This window comes from Pelophylax lessonae (genome assembly GCF_965119305.1).
Source record: "Pelophylax lessonae genome assembly, chromosome: 3".
Taxonomy (NCBI): Eukaryota; Metazoa; Chordata; class Amphibia; order Anura; family Ranidae; genus Pelophylax; species Pelophylax lessonae.
Window position 1 is genome coordinate 666,985,105 of NC_138770.1, and position 19,052 is coordinate 667,004,156.

Here is a 19,052-nt window from a genome sequence, read left to right on the forward strand (position 1 = left end):
GCTCTTTCAACCACAGCAAACCGAGACATGATCTCCATCACTTCCACACTGGCCTCCCGATACCTGCAAGGAAGGTGAAAACGTGACTTGTACTGCGCTCACATTCCCAACAGCCCGACACATCATCCCAAGACAGTCCCCCTTATACTCACTTTGTCAGATCGGCTTTCCCATGAGCCTCGCTGACACGGGCAAGCTGCAGGTCAGCGCAAAGCTTCTTAGCGTCGTTGGCAAACATGTTTCGGGTCACCCCAAAAGCCCGGGCTTCATAACTGACCGCTATAATCCTGTGCAGACAGATCACAGTGTGACCAACATCAGCTAATAATGAAACGCTCATACTGGCAAAGAGCAACAAATAGAATCCAGCAATAAATCACAAGATATCCTTCTACACCATTCGGTCCAGCAGCATAAACCCCAGAATGTCTTAAGCCCCGTACACACGCGTCGATAATTGGCCGTGAATTTTCGGCCAACGTCCGATCGGCCGATTTTCGGCTTGTTAGTATGCAGCTTCCGACAACCGACTCCGACTTTTCGGCCGAAAAAAATCTGGTGTGCAGGCTATAAATTTTTTGTTGGCCGTCAACACAACGGCCGATTTTCCGTCAGTCAGTACAGATTTCGGCAGACAAAAATCTAATGAGCAACACTGGGCATGCTCAGAGAAGAAAAAACACACGGAAAGTAAACCAGCACATGACATCACTTCTGAAGTAGATTTTTGTTGGCCGAGAAAATTTGTGTGCAGTCTAGGCACATTCCAACCAACAAAACACCACAAAAGTCGGACGATCGGTCGGCCGATAATTGTTGCGTGTGTACGAGGCATAAGCAGCCACTCTCAACCAGGGTTCTATAGCTCCCTGTTACTGTGTGCTCAACGCTTCCTTTCCTATATTTTATGACAGTAAAGATCTGGTTGATCCTATCATTTCACTCCACCTCCCCGTTAGGGAGGAAGCCATTCGCTGTTCTGAGCCCAAGCATTGTACATATAAGGACAAATCCCCGTAGTCCCCTAAGGCTGGCCAAATATTATACAACTTTCTTATTTAATTTCCTTTAGGATATACCTTCAACTATATAGTGCACGGGCCTGCCTGATTGCATACAAATTGAAAGGGTTTAGGTTTATATGGTTTAACCATATATTATATGGTTTTGTTAAATCTAAGGCCCCTTTTACACGATCTAACCGATCGAGTCTGCCTGAAAAACCGACCCAATTGGGCCACCGATTCTCCTCTATGTCCGCTGATACCCGCCTGGCATCGGATCTAAGAAGATCCGCTGAAAACAGACGGATGGCCATACGTTCGCCATTTGTCCAGCAGGTCGGATCGGATAAAAAACGGACAGGCTGTCCGTTTCCATCCGATCTCCCCATCAAGGAGAGCGGGACTCTTGACAGGTATGTCTCTGCACAGTGAGTGGATACAGACCCGTTATCCGTCTGAACAGCGGAGCGGAGTGATCCCCGCTGAGCAAGCAGAGTCCTCCAAAAACGGATCCGCCCCATGTGAGAGGGGCCTTAAAAAGGGAAAAAAATATATATTTGTATAATGTATGGCCAGCTTAACACATGCATGTTCCTCTCTGCTGGCCTATGGGTGCTGCAGGATTTAGGTGTGCAACCTTTTCCAGAAGCAGGTCAGATAAGAATGCAGTCAAGCCACAGATCAGCAGATTGCACTGGTGACGTCTGCACCACCTAGTGGCCAGCAGTGGGAAGTTTGGATTTATAGAACAAAAAAACACACACTTTTCCACTGCAAGTACCGGCTAGTACCGGCTCGGCTCTACTCGGCCCTGCTTGCTTTTCCACTGCGGTACCGCATGGTATAGTGTTGGAACGGTTCGGTACGGTACGGTATAGGTTTGCTTTTCCACTAAAGTAGTACTAAAGTTAAGTGGGTGGGATAACAATGGGGTGGGTGGGATTCTCTGACCAATCAGTGGCTAGTAGTGACTGCATGCAAAGGATTGTGGGATATGGTACCAGTTTGGTACCTGTTGGAACCACAATCGAGTAGGTACTGTTTTTTCAGAGCCGTACCGTACCGTTCGGTTCCATGCAGTGGAAAAGCAAACCTATACCGTACCGTACCGAACCGTTCCGACCCTATACCATGCGGTACCGCAGTGGAAAAGCACAAAAGCGGGCCGAACCGGTACGGTTCCATGCAGTGGAAAAGCGCCAGAGAACACCCCATCTTCTCTGCATACAAAAAGAAAAGTCCAAACAGAAGCACCTTGTAAATTGGTTTGAAGAGATACAAACTCATTAGTACAATTTCAGGCCCATTAGAACCATTCGACAGGTAACAGATTCAGTAGTACAGTATTCTTTTTAATGCATATCTTTCAGACTGAAAAGCAACACCTAAATTCTCTTATACAAATCCCTATTCAATCTAATTATCCAACTCGTTACAAAGAGACACACAATAGCAATATTACTGCCCATTCCTTTACCTGTAAACGAAAAGAAGAAACAAAATCATTGATCAATAAAAAAAAAAAAAAAAAAAAAAGGATAGATAGGATATAGATAGAAAACAGATGCAGATTTGCATTGGTTTCTATAGATTTTATTTTGAATTCATCAACAATTTTTTTTTTTTTTTTTTATTACAGGTAAAATGTGGAATGTCAAGTAATATAGTTATTTGAAAGGGCTGCTGCAGGAAACACAGGGAAAAAGGCCCTACACCTTTATATAAAAAAAAAAAAAAGTTTGCACCATGGAATTTCCCGCATCAGAACAGTGTAATGCTCCACTCACACTTCTGCAACTTGTCATGCAGCTTTGGACATGGAAGTTGCATGGCAAGTCGTTCCCCCTGTTTTCCAGTGATAACCATGCGCGACTAAGGCCCCTTTCACACTTGTGTGATTTGTCCTGCGACTTGGGACTGCAAAGTTGTACATGACAAGTCGTACTCCTTGGATTACCAATGAGTACCGTTTATATCTGTGCGACTTCAAGTCGCAACAACTTCAAAGTAGTCCCTGCACTACTTTGGTCCGACTTTGATGCATTTTGATGTCCATAGACATTGCTTCCAGTCAAAATCACGTAAAAAAAAAAAAAAAAAAAAAAAAAAAAAATTGTTGATGAATTCAAAATAAAATCTATAGAAACCAATGCAAATCTGCATCTGTTTTCTATCTATATCCTATCTTTTTTTTTTTTTTTTATTGATCAATGATTTGTTTCTTCTTTTTGTTTACAGGTAAAGGAATGGGCAGTAATATTGCTATTGTGTGTCTCTTTGTAACGAGTTGGATAATTAGATTGAATAGGGATTTGAATAGGGATTTGTATAAGAGAATTTAGGTGTTGCTTTTCAGTCTGAAAGATATGCATTAAAAAGAATACTGTACTGCTGAATCTGTTACCTGTCGAATGGTTCTAATGGGCCTGAAATCGTACTAATGAGTTTGTATCTCTTCAAACCAATTTACAAGGTGCTTCTGTTTGGACTTTTCCAAAAAAAAAAAATTGCAGTAAAACCACGTGACTTTTAGGCCGCACAAGTGTGAAAGGGGCCTTAAAGTTGCAGCAACTTCAAAGTAGTTCATGCACTACTTTTGTCTGACTTTTATGCAACTTGAGGGCCATAGTCTTCAACGTTATCCCTCAGAAGTTGCATGAAAGTCATACAATGCAACTTGTGTGCAACAGTTGTCCATTATCACTGGTCAAAGTCAAAGTCGTATTTAAGTTGCACCTATCCAAAGTTGCGACAAAGTTGCACTCCAAAGTTGGCGCAACTTTGGAGTCGTACAAGTCTGAGACCCGGTTCACACTAGCGCGACTTGTCAGGCGACTTGGTCGCCTGACAAGTCGCGGTGGGTCGCCTGCCATAGATTAGCACAGGACCCGTTCTAATAGGAGCAACACAAGTCGCTCCGACTTAGAAAAAGGGTCCTGTACTACTTTGGGGGCGACCTGCATTGACTTCAATGGAGCCTAAATAGTTGCCAGCACAACACAGATCTACAGACTGAGTCCAAATGTTTTGTAAATGAAGAACAACCACATCACAAACAGAAGAGTGCAACGTTTCAGAGCTGTGCAGGACCCCTTTGTCAGGCATGTACTATGTTTTCAGATGGGTACCATAAGAATTGTTGGCAGCCCTGTAAAGCGGTAGTAAACTCTGATACTACAAAAAAAAAAAAAAAAAAAAAACACACCTTTCTCCCCGTAAGGTATAAGGCATAATGTGCTAGTATGCATTGCATACCAGCACATTATGAACGACTTACCTTGAAAATGAAGCCCTCCAGCGGCACACTGTTACTGCTGCAGAGGCTTCCATCTTCACCTGGGGCACATTTAGGAGATATTGATTTTACCTACAGGTAAGTATTATTAGAAGCCAATCTGTAGGAAAACACACCACACAACAAAATGCAGAGTTTACTACCACTTTAAATAACATTTTTCCTGTGGATACATGAAATGTGTGGGATTTACATGCATTCCTGCACATCATTTAGTTTTTTTTTTTTTTTATTCGATTTTTTTTTTCAAAACAGTCAGTCTTTTTTGTTTAAGAGCAAAAAAAAAAGAAGGGGGGGGGGGGGGAGGAGATCAAATACCACCAAAAGAAAGTTCTTTGTGGGGGGGGGAAGACAAATTTCCATTTCATTTGTGTACAGTGTTGAATGACTGTATAATTGGTCATGAAGGAGGTAAATCTTCCAGAGGTCAAGTGGTTAACAATCACATTTTGTTGCTTTGCAGCCTGAAATGAAGACATCGTTTTTGTTTTATCCAGCTGTATTTACTCAGTGCAACTCATAACATCCAAGTGAAGATATAACACCAACACGTCAGGAAAAAAAAAAAAAAAATTAAAAACCAGACGACAATCACTAAGTCGGAAAAAGGATAACCCCCCTTATGTCAGTATTTTGTTAAACCACCTTTTGCTGCAATTTCAGCCTTTAGGCCCCTTTTACACTTGTGCGACTTCTGCGATTTGGGACTGCAAAGTTGTAGGACAAGTTGTACTCCATGATTTCCAATGAGTACCGTTCATTGTACGACTTCAAGTTGCAACAACTTCAAAGTAGTCCCTGCACTACTTTGGGATGATTTTAATGCATTTAAAAAGGTCCATAGACATAGGCATTGCTTCAAGTCCAGTCCAAATCAGGTCAAAATTGTGGTAAAATCACAGGGTTTTAAGGCGGGGGATTTATGCACATCTAGACTTTGCAATATTTGCTCACTCTTCTTTGCAGAACTGCTCAAGTTCAGTTAAATTTGATGGTGACCATTTGTGGACTGCAGTCTTCAAGCCGTTGCACAGATTTGCAATAGGGTTTAAGTCTGGGCTCTGACCAGGCCATGTGAGGACATTCACCTTTTTCTCCTTCGACCACTGTGTGCTTTGGGTTATTGTTATGTTGGAAGGTAAACCTTCTTCCCGCTGACAACTTTCAGGCAGAGGGCAGCAGATTTTCCTCGAGAATTTGAAGGCATTTTGCTCTATCCATTTTTCCTTCTATCCTGACAAGTGCTCCAGTCCCTGCTGCAGAGAAACACCCCCATAATAGGATATTACCAGCTCTACTCTTTCAGCTCTACGTACACATGGGCAGGATGTCGGAAGACATTTGCTGGTAAAAAAAAAAAAAAAATCTAGAAATTGGCCGATATTCTGCGTGTTTGTTGGTCTGTCTGACAGAAAACGGTCGTTTATGCTGGAAAACCGGCAGCCGACTGGCCCGATCAGGGCTCTCAGCCAATGGCAGAGAGTGCTGATCAGAGTGTTCTAGTGGGGGGGCGCCCCCCTGTCAAAACACAACAGCTCAGCGGGGGAAGATTGCTGAACTAGCCTTGCATTGTTAGTACAGCGGCTCCAACTCGAGCTAACAGTTGTTTTTCGTTCATAGCGTCACTTCCGGTTTCGGACTTCACGGCCGTGGAACGCGGAAGCTTCCCGGCGTTCGCTACTGATCCGAGGCAGCTTTCACAGTGAGTGTATGCTACGTACTTCCCAGCACTTCTTGTACTTAATACTTCATGGGGCTCCCCTCTCTCTTTTTCCATATGGAAAAACGCCAACTTGTGCCTTGTTGATCGCGGAGGGGGACCCTCGGAGATACACATCAGCCTGACTTCTACATGCTGCAGGTTGTATATACAGCGCGACACCTAGTGGCCACACAGGTGACTGCAGCTGCCATCTTACCTTAAGGGATTTTTTTCCCTGGTTTTCACCACTTTTACCACCAAGTGTTTTTCTGTATTGGCATGTTATATTCACACAAGTAACAGCCATAATTATTATCCACTACACTATTTATGTACCTTTGCACTGTATAATTTATTTATCACTAAAATAAACCCACCAGTCTATGTCAATTGATTTTATTTATTGCACTTCAGCACTTTCTGGTTGAACCTACCACATATTAGGAGATTTAATCGGTTCCATTTGAATCTACCTAAAACATCGTATTTATTTATTTTATCTCTTTTATGGTATTATATTATATTTTATGGGTTGCACCCCTTTATTTATGCGTTGCTTGCATTTAATTGCACCTTAATTTTTATTTATCACACAAATGTAGCGCCGTTTTCAAACTTTCTTGCACAAATACCCACGTGTATATACCATTGAGCTGGCTGGCAGGCTTCCTATCATTCACAGCCAATGCCTTCACGTACCAACCTGGGGATAGATTATATATATATATATATATATATATATATATATATATATATATATATATATATACACACACACACACACACACACACACACACACACACACACACACACACACACACACACACAATGCTTCTTCAAATGTTTATTGGTGACAAAGCAAAAGGACTCCAACCCTTGTGAGTGGTACACCGTGCACAGAGGGTGTGGCCAGTTTGTGATCCTCAGAGGTGGGACATTCCAATTCATCTCCACGTTAGAAGAGTTTCTGCTGGAGACAGAAGCTCCATGTCTGGCAGCGAATCAGACAACAAGGCTGCTGGCAGTGTTATACCAAGACCCAAAATACTCCCCCGCAGAGTTCAGCAGCGGTCAGAGCTCCACAGGGGGACAAACACACACATTGCTATCATTTTCCATATACCACAACACAGCCACTCCTTACCCTCCTCCTTTCCAGGTCTTGTACTGCACCACAACCACTGGCTTATTCTTTAGCTCGGGCCGCAACCTCTGTTCCACCTGGACGTAGAAACAATCCATGTCTATGAGAGCGATCACACGCTCCTGACCAGAATCCATAGCGCTGCCGGGGGAATGAGGAGAAGGAGGCTTCCCGGATCAGATCTGTCCACACACTTTTCTGAGGGAAAAAAAAAAAAAAAAAAGGAGAGAACATTAGATCACATTTATTATATATGAAAATACATGTCTACATAGCAAAGAGGACCGGTCAAAGAGGCATATCATTTACAATGAGAACAGAGTTCTCCGCTGCACTCATTTACAAGGATATGTAAAAGGCGTATATGCAAGAACAAGGGCTTAGTATTTAGCAGGACGGCCTTGCAGCACCGGGAGCCTTGGTTTGAATCTCAATCAGCACACAGTCTGCATGGAGTTTGCATGTTCTCCCTGTGCGGGTTTCCTCTGAAAACTCCAGTTTCCTCTCCCATTCCAAAGACATGCTGGTAGGGTAATCGGCTCCTAGACCGCCAAACGCAGTATTACATATAATATAATGGAGGCCCTCCTGTGTCCTGGGCAATAGCAGCAGTATTACATACACTATAACGGAGCCTGTCCTGTGCAGCAGCGGCAGGATTACATACAATATAATGGAGGCCGCCCAGTGTAGCAGCAGCAGTATTACATACAATATAATGGAGCCTGTCCTGTGTAGCAGTGGCAGTATTACATACAATATAATGGAGGCCGCCCCGGGTAGCAGCGGCAGTATTACATACAATATAATGGAGGCCGCCCCGGGTAGCAGCGGCAGTATTACATACAATATAATGGAGGTCATCCAGTGTAGCAGTGGCAGAATTACATACACTATAATGGAGGCCATCCAGTGTAGCAGCGGCAGAATTACATACACTATAATGGAGGCCATCCAGTGTAGCAGCGGCAGAATTACATACACTATAATGGAGGCCATCCCGTGTAGCAGCGGCGGTATTACATACACTATAATGGGGGCCGCCCTGTGTAGCAGCAAAAGTATTACATACACTATAATGGGGGCCGCCCTGTGTAGCAGCAAAAGTATTACATACACTATAATGGGGGCCGCCCCCATGTAGCAGCGGCAGTATTACATACACTATAATGGGAGCCGCCCCCATGTAGCAGCGGCAGTATTACATACACTATAATGGGGGCCTTCCCCTGTAGCAGCAGAAGTATTACATACACTATAATGGGGGCCTTCCCCTGTAGCAGCGGAAGTATTACATACACTATAATGGGGGCCGTCCCCTGTAGCAGCAGCAGTATTACATACACTATAATGGGGGCCGCCCCCATGTAGCAGCGGCAGTATTACATACACTATAATGGGGGCCGCCCCGTGTAGCAGCGGAAGTATTACATACACTATAATGGGGGCCGTCCCCTGTAGCAGCGGAAGTATTACATACACTATACATACACTATAATCTCATTCCACCGTGCCTCTGACACGGCGATACTCTGACTTGGCTCCTTTGGATCCCTGCTCCATGTTGAAACACTGTCTGTATACCATCTCTATACCTGAGCCCCCTCTTTTGGACTCCAGACGTATACAACTTTGGTGTGGATGGGACTCCTAAAACCTTCAGCATTTTGAGGGTGATTACCCCTTCAGTCACAGGTCCTTCTGACCTAGCAGTGACCTGCCTATAATCTCTACTATGCCAGGAACACATGAGAAGGTGCCGAGCCTGCTAAATTGGTTTTAATATGTGCAAGCAGAACCATCTGTACACAGGTTGAGACTATGCAAAAATCTATGTGCAATATTCTATTTTACCCCTGAAGAAGAAGCGAATCGCTTCGAAATGCGTTGGGTATTTGATTGTATATTAATTGCACGTTTCCACAACTGTGTTGTATTGTATCATCTGCCTGCCCATTTTGCATGTATATGTATGATTTTGTATTTAATTGTCATTAATAAAATGATGCTATATTTTTAAAATATTCTACATCTATACCTTTGTCTTACTATTTTGAGTGCCGTTAAAGTCCCAACCCTTTAGGGGAACCCCTTTTTCCTCCTTGTTTTTACATACACTATAATGGGGGCCGCCCCCATGTAGCAGCGGCAGTATTACATACACTATAATGGGGGCCGTCCCCTGTAGAAGCGGCAGTATTACATACACTATAATGGGGGCCGCCCCCATGTAGCAGCAGCACATTTCCTCTAAAGAGGAAGAAGGTATGTGCATAGGCAGGGAGTCATTAGTTAATGGATTGGGTGTAAGGGAGGTCTAGGTGGTCGGTATGTAGGGGGTTAGGTAGGTAGATATCTGAACACACTCTCAACCCTCCTCAGATGGAAGACGGGTAGGTAGGAGTTCACACATTAGATGGGTGGAAGAGGGGGTGGGGGGGGAAGAGGTGAAAACTCGCTCACCTCTCCTTTAGATGAACGTGCTTACTCCCCTCCAATGGAAAGGGGGTAAGTAGATAGGTAGGTAGGAAGTTAGCTGGTCACTAAGTGGGCATGCTCCCAACTCACCTCAAACAGAAAGTGGGTAAGTAGGTAGGTAGTTAGACTCACCTCCCTGTTGATGGAATATGGATCAGGTAGGTAGTAAGATGAATGGTAGATAGGTGCTCCCTCACCACGGAGAGGGGGTTAGGTAGGTATGTGGACACTCTCACATCTCCTCAGATGTAAAGTTCAGGTAGGCTGCCGGCTGCTCTTTGACCTCTCCATAGATGTAGCCGAGGTCAGGTAGGTAGGTGCTCTCTCACTTCTCCTCAGATGGAAAGGGGGTAAGTACGGATATAGTGATTTGTTAGGTGGGCAATCGATCAACTCTCCTCAGATGGATTGAGGGGAGGTCAGTTCGATAGTTAGGTTAGTTGTTTAGTAAGTGGGTCCTCTCACTGCTCCTAAGTCAGAAATTGGGTAAGTAGGTAGGTAGACTCTCACCTCAGATGGAAAGGGAATCAGGTAAGAGGTTAGTAGGTAGGTAGATAGGTGCAAGGAGTTAGGTAGGCACAGTATGCGGACACTCTCTCACCTCAGATACAAGGAAGGTCAGGTCGAGGTAGGTGCTCCGACATCCCCCCACATGGGCGGTCAGGTAGTTAGTTGGCCGGTGGAAAGGCAGTAAGTAGATATGTAGTTTGATGATCGGTAGGTAGGCGCTCTTTCACTTCCCCTCAGATGCAGGGAAGGTAGGTCAGGTAGGTAGAGAGTTGGTCACACTTTCACCTCTCTTAAAATGTAAAGGGGGCAAGTAGGTGGTCTCTGACCGCTCCTCAGGTGGAAGAGGGATTAGGTAGGTAGTAAGATGATTGGAAGATAGGTGTTCTCGCACGAATAAGATGGGTTTGGTAGGTAGGTGGATACTCTGTCACCTGAAGGGAGGTCAGGTAGGCAGATGGTTGGACGGCACTCTCACCTTTTATTAAATGGATAGAAGGAAGGTTAGGTAGGTAGTAAGTTAGTAGGCAAGCATTATGTCACCTCTCCTCTGATGAAAGGGAGGCCAGGTAAGTAGATGGACGGTAGGTCACCTCAGCTCGCCACTGATGGCTTAAAGGGATATCAGGTAAGTAGGTAGCAAGTTAGTTGGAAGGCGCTCTCATTAAATGGAAAGAATGAAGGTCAGGTAGGTGGTAACTAGTTAGTAGGTAGGCGAGCATTCTGTCACCTCTCCTCTGATGAAAGGGAGGTCAGGTAGGTAGGTAGGTCACAGCTCCCCACTGATGGCTTGAAGGGATATCAGGTAGGTACAGTGCCTTGCAAAAGTATTCACCCCCCTTTACTTTTTACCTAATTTGTTACATTACAGCCCTGAAGTTCAATGTTTTGTTAATCTGAATTTTATGTGATGGATCAGAACACAATAGTCTATTGGCGCTTTTCCACTGCATGGAACCGAACGGTTCGGTTCGCTTTTGTGCTTTTCCACTGCTGGTACCGCATGGTACGGTATAGGAACGGTTCGGTACGGCGGCGCTTTTCCACTGCATGGAACCGAGCGGTACGGCTCTCAAAAACAGTACCTACTCGATTGTGGTGCCAAGAGGTACCATACCCGGTACCATATCCCACAATTCTTTGCATGCAGTCACTACTAGTCACTGATTGGTCAGAGAATCCCACCCACCCTGTTGTTATCCCACCCACTTAACTTTAGTGGAAAAGCAAACCATACCGTACCGTACCGAACCGTTCCAACACCGTACCATGCGGTACCAGCAGTGGAAAAGCAAACCATACCGTACCGTACCGAACCGTTCCAACACCGTACCATGCGGTACCAGCAGTGGAAAAGCAAACCATACCGTACCGAACCGTTCCAACACCATACCATGCGGTACCAGCAGTGGAAAAGCAAACCGTACCGTACCGAACCGTTCCAACACCGTACCCTGCGGTACCAGCAGTGGAAAAGCAAACCGGGCCAAGCAGGGCCGAGCCGGTACTTGCAGTGGAAAAGTGCCATAAGTTGTAGAAATGAAATGAGAAAAATATATACATAAAACTATATTTTAGAAATAGAAACAGAAAATTGGCATGTGCGTATGTATTCACCCCCTTTGTTATAAAACCCATAAAAAGCTCTGGTGCAACCAATTACCTTCAGAAGTCACATAATTAGTGAAGTGTCCACCTGTGTGCAATCTAAGTGTCACATGATCTGTCATTACATATACACACCTTTTTTTGAAAGGCCCCAGAGGCTGCAACACCTAAGCAAGAGACGCCACCAACCAAACACTGCCATTAAGACCAAGGAGCTCTCCAAACAAGTAAGGTATAATGTTGTTGAGAAGTACAAGGCAGGGTTAGCTTATAAAAAAAATTATCCAAATCTTTGATGATTCCCAGGAGCACCATCAAATCTATCATAACCAAATGGAAAGAACATGGCACAACAGCAAACCTGCCAAGAGACGGCCGCCCACCAAAACTGACGGCCCCGGGCAAGGAGGGCCTTAATCAGAGAGGCAGCACAGAGACCCAATGTAACCCTGGAGGAGCTGCAGAGTTCCACAGCAGAAACTGGAGTATCTGTACATAGGAGGACAATAAGCCGTACGCTCCATAGAGTTGGGCTTTATGGCAGAGTGGCCAGAAGAAAGCCATTACTTTCAGCAAAAAACAAAATGGCACGCTTTGAGTTTATGAAAAGGCATGTGGGAGACTCCCAAAATATATGGAGGAAGGTGCTCTGGTCTGAGGAGACTAAAATTTAACTTTTCGGCCAAAGAAAACGCTATATCTGGCGCAAACCCAACATCACATCACCCAAAGAACACCATCCCCACTGTGAAACATGGTGGTGGCAGCATCATGCTGTAGGGATGTTTTTCAGCAGCTGGGACTGGGAAACTGGTCAGAGTTGAGGGAAAAGATGGATGGTGCTAAATACAGGGATATTCTTAAGCAAAACCTGTACCACTCTGTGTGTGATTTGAGGCTAGGATGGAGGTTCACCTTCCAGTAGGACAATCACCCCAAACACACTGCTAAAGCACTTGAGTGGTTTAGGGGGAAACATGTAAATGTGTTGGAACGGCCTAGTCAAAGCCCAGACCTCAATCCAATAGAAAATCTGTGGTCAGACTTAACCGTTTCCCGACCACCCGCCGCATATTTACTGCAGCAAGGTGGCCCTCCTGCGCAAACCGATGTCTACGTCTGTCGCGCGCAGGCAGCTGGGGGAAGCCGATGCACGGGGCAGGCGGCTCCAATCACCCACTGACAACCGCGATCGTTCCCCACTGAGAGAGAAGAACGGTCAGCTGTTGTAAACACAGCCGACTGTTCTCCCTGGAATCACAGAGCCCCTGTAATCCTTTATATAAAAGGATCACAGGTCTCCATGTTCATTTCAGAAGCCACGCCTCCCCACACCTAGAATCACTCCCCTAGGCTCACATTTAACCCCTTGATCACCCACAGTGTTAACCCCTTCCCTGCCAGTATTATTACAGTAACGGTGCATATTTTTAGCACTCATTACTGTAGTAATGTCCACCTAGTAGCCCCGTAGGTGGACTCTCACCTCTCCTCGGGTAGGCTAGTAGCCCCGTAGGTGGACTCTCACCTCTCCTCGGGTAGGCTAGTAGCCCCGTAGGTGGACTCTCACCTCTCCTCGGGTAGGCTAGTAGCCCCGTAGGTGGACTCTCCCCTCTCCTCGGGTAGGTTAGTAGCCCCGTAGGTGGGCTCTCACCTCTCCTTGGGTAGGTTAGTAGCCCCGTAGGTGGACTCCAACTTGAAGGAGCTGGAGCAGTTTTGCAGGGAGGAATGGGGAAAAATCCCAGTGGTAAGATGTAGCAAGCTCATAGAGAATTATCCAAAACGACTTGGAGCTGCGATTGCCGCAAAAGGTGGCTCTACAAAGTATTGACTTTAGGGGGGTGAATAGTTATTCACATTGACTTTTTCTGTTATTTTGTCCTATTTGTTGTTTGCTTCACAATTTAAAAAACATCTTCAAAGCTGTGGGCATGTTCTGTAAATTAAGTGATACAAATCCTCAAACAATCCATGTTAATTCCAGGTTGTGAGGCAACAAAACACGACAAATGCCAAGGGGGGTGAATACTTTTGCAAGTCACTATAGTAAGTTAGTTGGTTGGCCCTCTCTTATCTCTCCTCAGATGAAAGTAGGATAGAGGTAGGTGAGCGTTCTTACTCTCCTCTGATGGAAAGGGGGTAAGTAGGTAGGTAGTACGTCAGTTGGTTTGGTAGTTGAGCACTCTCTCAACTGGCCTCAAATGGAAAGTGGGTAAGTAGGTAGGTAGTCTTACCTCTCTGTGATGGAATGGAGATCAGGTAGGTAGTAAGCTCTTTGGTAGAGAGGTGCTCCCACACCAAGAAGAGGGGGTTAGGTAGGTATGTGGACACTCTCAAATCTCCTCAGATGTAAAAAGGTCAAGTAGGCTGACGGTTGGTAGGTGCTCTGACCTCTCAGAGCTGTAGAGGTAAAAGAGGTCAGGTAAGTAGGATGCTCTCCCACGTCCCAGATGGAAAGGGGGTAAGTACGTATGTAGGTAATCGGTAGGTGGGCAATCGATCAACTATCCTCAGATTGAATGAGGGGAGGTCAGGTAGATAGTTAGGTTAGTTGGTTGGTAAGTGGGTCCTCTAACCTCTCCTAAGTCAGAAATTGGGTAAGTAGGTAGGTGGACTCTCTCCACAGATGAAAGGGGAATCAGGTAAGAGGTTAGCAGGTCGGTAGACAGGCGCACCCTAATCAAGAAGGGGGTTAGGTAGGTACAGTATGTGGCCTCTTTCACCTCAGATGTAAGGGGGGTCAGGTAGGTAGGTGGTCTCTCACATCTCCCCACATGGATGGAGGAGTGGTCAGGTAGTTAGTTGGCTGGTAGATAAGTGGAAAGGTGGTAAATAGATAGTTCATCGGTAGTTGGGCACTCTCTCACCTCAGATGAAAGGGAGGTCAGATAGGTAGCAAGTTAGTTGGTTGGTAGGTAGGTGCTCTCTCACATCTCTCCATATGGATGGAGGGGCAGTCAGGTAGGTAGTAAGTTAGTAGGTAGGCGGACACTCTCTCACCTCTTGGATGGAGGGGGTGGTCAGGTAGTTAAGTTGGCCAGTAGATAGTTGTAAAAGTAGTAGGTAAATATGTAGTTCGTTCAGTAGGTGGGCACTCTCTCACCTCAGATGAGAGGAAGGGAGGTCAGGTAGGTAGTAAGATGTTTGGTAGGTGGGCACTCTATCACCTCTCATCAAATGCAAAGAGGGGAAGTAGGTAGGTAGTTGGTCGGTAGGTGGTCTCTGACTGTCGTCGGATGGAAGGGGGATCAGGTAGGTAGTAAGCGGATTGGAAGATAGGCATTCTCTCAAGAGGGATTTGGTAGGTAGGTGGACGCTCGGTCACCTCAAATAAAGGGAGGTCAGGTAGGTAGGTTGTTGGAAGGCGCTCTCTCACCACTCATTAAATGGAAATAAGGAAGGTCAGGTAAGTAGGTGAGCGCTCTCTCCCCTCTCCTTGGATGTAAGTGAGGTCAGGTAGGAAGATCGGTAGGTCACCTCAGCTCTCCTCTGATGGAATGAAGGAATATCAGGTAGTAAGTGGGTTGGTGGATGCTCTCTCACCTCAGATGAAAGGGGGTTCAGGTAAGTAGTTAGCGGTCAGTAGATAAGGGGGGGGGGGGGTTGGTAGGTTAGTAGATCAGCAGGTGGACTCTCCTCAGATAGGTTAGTAAATCAGTAGGTGGACTCTCACCTCACCTCGGGTAGGTTAGGAGCCCCGTAGGTGGACTCTCACCTCTCCTCGGGTAGGCTAGTAGCCCCGTAGGTGGACTCTCACCTCTCCTCGGGTAGGTTAGTAGCCCCGTAGGTGGACTCTCACCTCTCCTCGGGTAGGTTAGTAGCCCCGTAGGGGGACTCTCACCTCAGGTAGGTTAGTAGCCCCGTAGGTGGACTCTCACCTCTCCTCGGGTAGGTTAGTAGCCCCGTAGGGGGGACTCTCACCTCAGGTAGGTTAGTAGCCCCGTAGGTGGACTCTCCCCTCTCCTCAGGTAGGTTAGTAGCCCCGTAGGGGGACTCTCACCTCTCCTCGGGTAGGTTAGTAGCCCCGTAGGGGGACTCTCACCTCTCCTCGGGTAGGTTAGTAGCCCCGTAGGGGGACTCTCACCTCTCCTCGGGTAGGTTAGTAGCCCCGTAGGTGGACTCTCACCTCGGGTAGGTTAGTAGCCCCGTAGGTGGACTCTCACCTCACCTCAGCTAGGTTAAGAGCCCCGTAGGTGGACTCTCACCTCGGGTAGGTTAGTAGCCCCGTAGGTGGACTCTCACCTCGGCTAGGTTAGTAGCCACATAGGTGGACTCTCACCTCACCTCGGCTAGGTTAGTAGCCACGTAGGTGGACTCTCACCTCTCCTCGGCTAGGAGCCCCGTAGGTGGACTCTCACCTCGGGTAGGTTAGGAGCCCCGTAGGTGGACTCTCACCTCTCCTCGGCTAGGTTAGTAGCCACGTAGGTGGACTCTTCTAAGGTAGGTTAGGAGCCCCATAGGTGGACTCTCACCTCTCCCCAAGTAGGTTGGTATCCCGGTAGGTTAGTAGCCCAGTAGGTGGATTCTCACCTCTCCTCAGGTCTGTTAGTAGTCCTGTAGGGGGACTCTCCTCAGGTAGGTTGGTAGCCCGGTAGGTGGACTCTCACCTCTCCTCAGGTAGGTTGGTATCCCGGTAGGTGGACTCTCCTCAGGTAGGTTGGTAGCCCGGCCGGTAGGTTGGACTCTCACCTCTCCTCACATTCCCGCCTCTGCCCTGACAGGACGATGATACCACACCAGTGGGCGGACACTGTTCCGGGCAAGCGGTGGAGGAGGAGACTACGCATGCGTGGTCGCCTCCGTCTGTAGCGTGTCAGAGCGCAGGCGCAGAGGGTTGGTGCTACAGTGCGCATGCTCGGTGTATCCCATGCCGGTCCAGCACATGCGCGGCTAAACGATCTTGTTGGATTGTCGGTGAAGAGACCCCGGGAAGATGGCGGAGCAGGTGCAGGGTTTATGCGAGCAGCTAGTGAGGGCTGTCACCATCATCATGGAGCCCGGCTCCACCCAGGAACACCGACTGGAGGCCCTGAGGGTGAGGGGGATACTGGGAGTACAGAGCGTGGAGGGGGGGATACTAGGAGTGCAGAGTATGGAGGAGGGGGGGATACTGGGAGTATGGAGGGGGATACTGGGAGTATGGAGGGGGGCATACTGGGAGTACAGAGTATGGAGGGGGGGAATACTAGGAGTATGGAGGAGGGGGGGGGGATACTGGGAGTACAGAGTATGGAGGGGGGGGGATACTGGGAGTATGGAGGAGGGGGGGATACTGGGAGTACAGAGTATGGAGGAGGGGGATACTAGGAGTACAGAGTATGGAGGAGGGGGGGATACTAGGAGTACAGAGTATGGAGGAGGGGGGGATACTAGGAGTACAGAGTATGGAGGAGGAGGGGGGATACTGGGAGTACAGAGTATGGAGGAGGGGGGATACTAGGAGTACAGAGTATGGAGGAGGAGGGGGGATACTGGGAGTACAGAGTATGGAGGAGGGGGGATACTGGGAGTACAGAGTATGGAGGAGGGGGATACTGGGAGTACAGAGTATGGAGGAGGGGGATACTAGGAGTACAGAGTATGGAGGAGGGGGGATACTGGGAGTACAGAGTATGGAAGAGGGGGGATACTGGGAGTACAGAGTATGGAGGAGGAGGGGGGATACTAGGAGTACAGAGTATGGAGGAGGAGGGGGGATACTGGGAGTACAGAGTATGGAGGAGGAGGGGGGATACTGGGAGTACAGAGTATGGAGGAGGAGGGGGGATACTGGGAGTACAGAGTATGGAGGAGGAGGGGGGATACTGGGAGTACAGAGTATGGAGGAGGAGGGGGGATACTGGGAGTACAGAGTATGGAGGAGGAGAGGGGATACTGGGAGTACAGAGTATGGAGGAGGGGGGATACTGGGAGTACAGAGTATGGAGGAGGAGGGGGGATACTGGGAGTACAGAGTATGGAGGAGGAGGGGGGATACTGGGAGTACAGAGTATGGAGGAGGAGGGGGGATACTGGGAGTACAGAGTATGGAGGAGGGGGGATACTAGGAGTACAGAGTATGGAGGAGGAGGGGGGATACTGGGAGTACAGAGTATGGAGGAGGGGGGATACTGGGAGTACAGAGTATGGAGGGGGGGGGGATACTAGGAGTACAGAGTATGGAGGGGGGGGGGATACTAGGAGTACAGAGTATGGAGGAGGGGGGATACTAGGAGTACAGAGTATGGAGGAGGAGGGGGGATACTGGGAGTACAGAGTATGGAGGAGGGGGGATACTGGGAGTACAGAGTATGGAGGAGGAGGGGGGATACTGGGAGTACAGAGTATGGAGGAGGGGGGAGGGAATACTAGGAGTATGGAGGAGGGGGGATACTGGGAGTACAGAGTATGGAGGGGGGGGGGGATACTGGGAGTACAGAGTATGGAGGGGGGGGGAATACTAGGAGTACAGAGTATGGAGGAGGGGGGATACTGGGAGTACAGAGTATGGAGGAGGGGGGATACTAGGAGTACAGAGTATGGAGGAGGGGGGATACTAGGAGTACAGAGTATGGAGGAGGGGGGATACTGGGAGTACAGAGTATGGAGGAGGGGGGGATACTGGGAGTACAGAGTATGGAGGAGGGGGGATACTGGGAGTACAGAGTATGGAGGGGGGGGGGGGAATACTAGGAGTATGGAGGAGGGGGGATACTGGGAGTACAGAGTATGGAGGGGGGGATACTGGGAGTACAGAGTATGGAGGGGGGGAATACTGGGAGTACAGAGTATGGAGGAGGGGGGATACTGGGAGTACAGAGTATGGAGGAGGGGGGATACTGGGAGTACAGAGTATGGAGGAGGGGGGATACTGGGAGTACAGAGTATGGAGGAGGGGGGATACTGGGAGTACAGAGTATGGAGGAGGGGGGATACTGGGAGTACAGAGTATGGAGGGGGGGGGATACTAGGAGTACAGAGTAAGGAGGGGGGGGAATACTAGGAGTACAGAGTATGGAGGGGGGGGATACTGGGAGTACAGAGTATGGAGGGGGGGAATACTGGGAGAACAGAGTATGGAGGGGGGGGGGAATACTAGGAGTATGGAGGAGGGGGGATACTGGGAGTACAGAGTATGGAGGAGGAGGGGGGATACTGGGAGTACAGAGTATGGAGGAGGAGGGGGGATACTGGGAGTACAGAGTATGGAGGAGGGGGGATACTGGGAGTACAGAGTATGGAGGAGGGGGGGATACTGGGAGTACAGAGTATGGAGGAGGGGGATACTGGGAGTACAGAGTATGGAGGGGGGGGAATACTAGGAGTACAGACTA

The 19,052-nt window shown here is 47.7% G+C and overlaps 2 protein-coding genes across 2 annotated transcripts in view; one reads left to right on the forward strand and one right to left on the reverse strand.

Annotated features, from left to right (window-relative positions):
• POLH (DNA polymerase eta) overlaps positions 1 to 7,341 on the reverse strand; it is a 37,971-nt gene extending 30,630 nt beyond the window's left edge. The window contains exons 1-3 of the mRNA XM_082248958.1: positions 7,147 to 7,341; positions 153 to 287; positions 1 to 63 (exon numbers count right to left, since the gene is read on the reverse strand). The exon at positions 1 to 63 is cut by the window's left edge and continues 155 nt beyond it. Of these exons, the coding sequence (XP_082105084.1) occupies positions 1 to 63; positions 153 to 287; positions 7,147 to 7,283 (335 nt within the window). The 5' untranslated portion in view covers positions 7,284 to 7,341. The remainder of the gene's footprint in view (positions 64 to 152; positions 288 to 7,146) is intronic.
• A 9,316-nt stretch (positions 7,342 to 16,657) lies between these two features.
• XPO5 (exportin 5) overlaps positions 16,658 to 19,052 on the forward strand; it is a 51,798-nt gene continuing 49,403 nt past the window's right edge. The window contains exon 1 of the mRNA XM_082252011.1: positions 16,658 to 16,774. Within this exon, the coding sequence (XP_082108137.1) occupies positions 16,673 to 16,774 (102 nt within the window). The 5' untranslated portion in view covers positions 16,658 to 16,672. The remainder of the gene's footprint in view (positions 16,775 to 19,052) is intronic.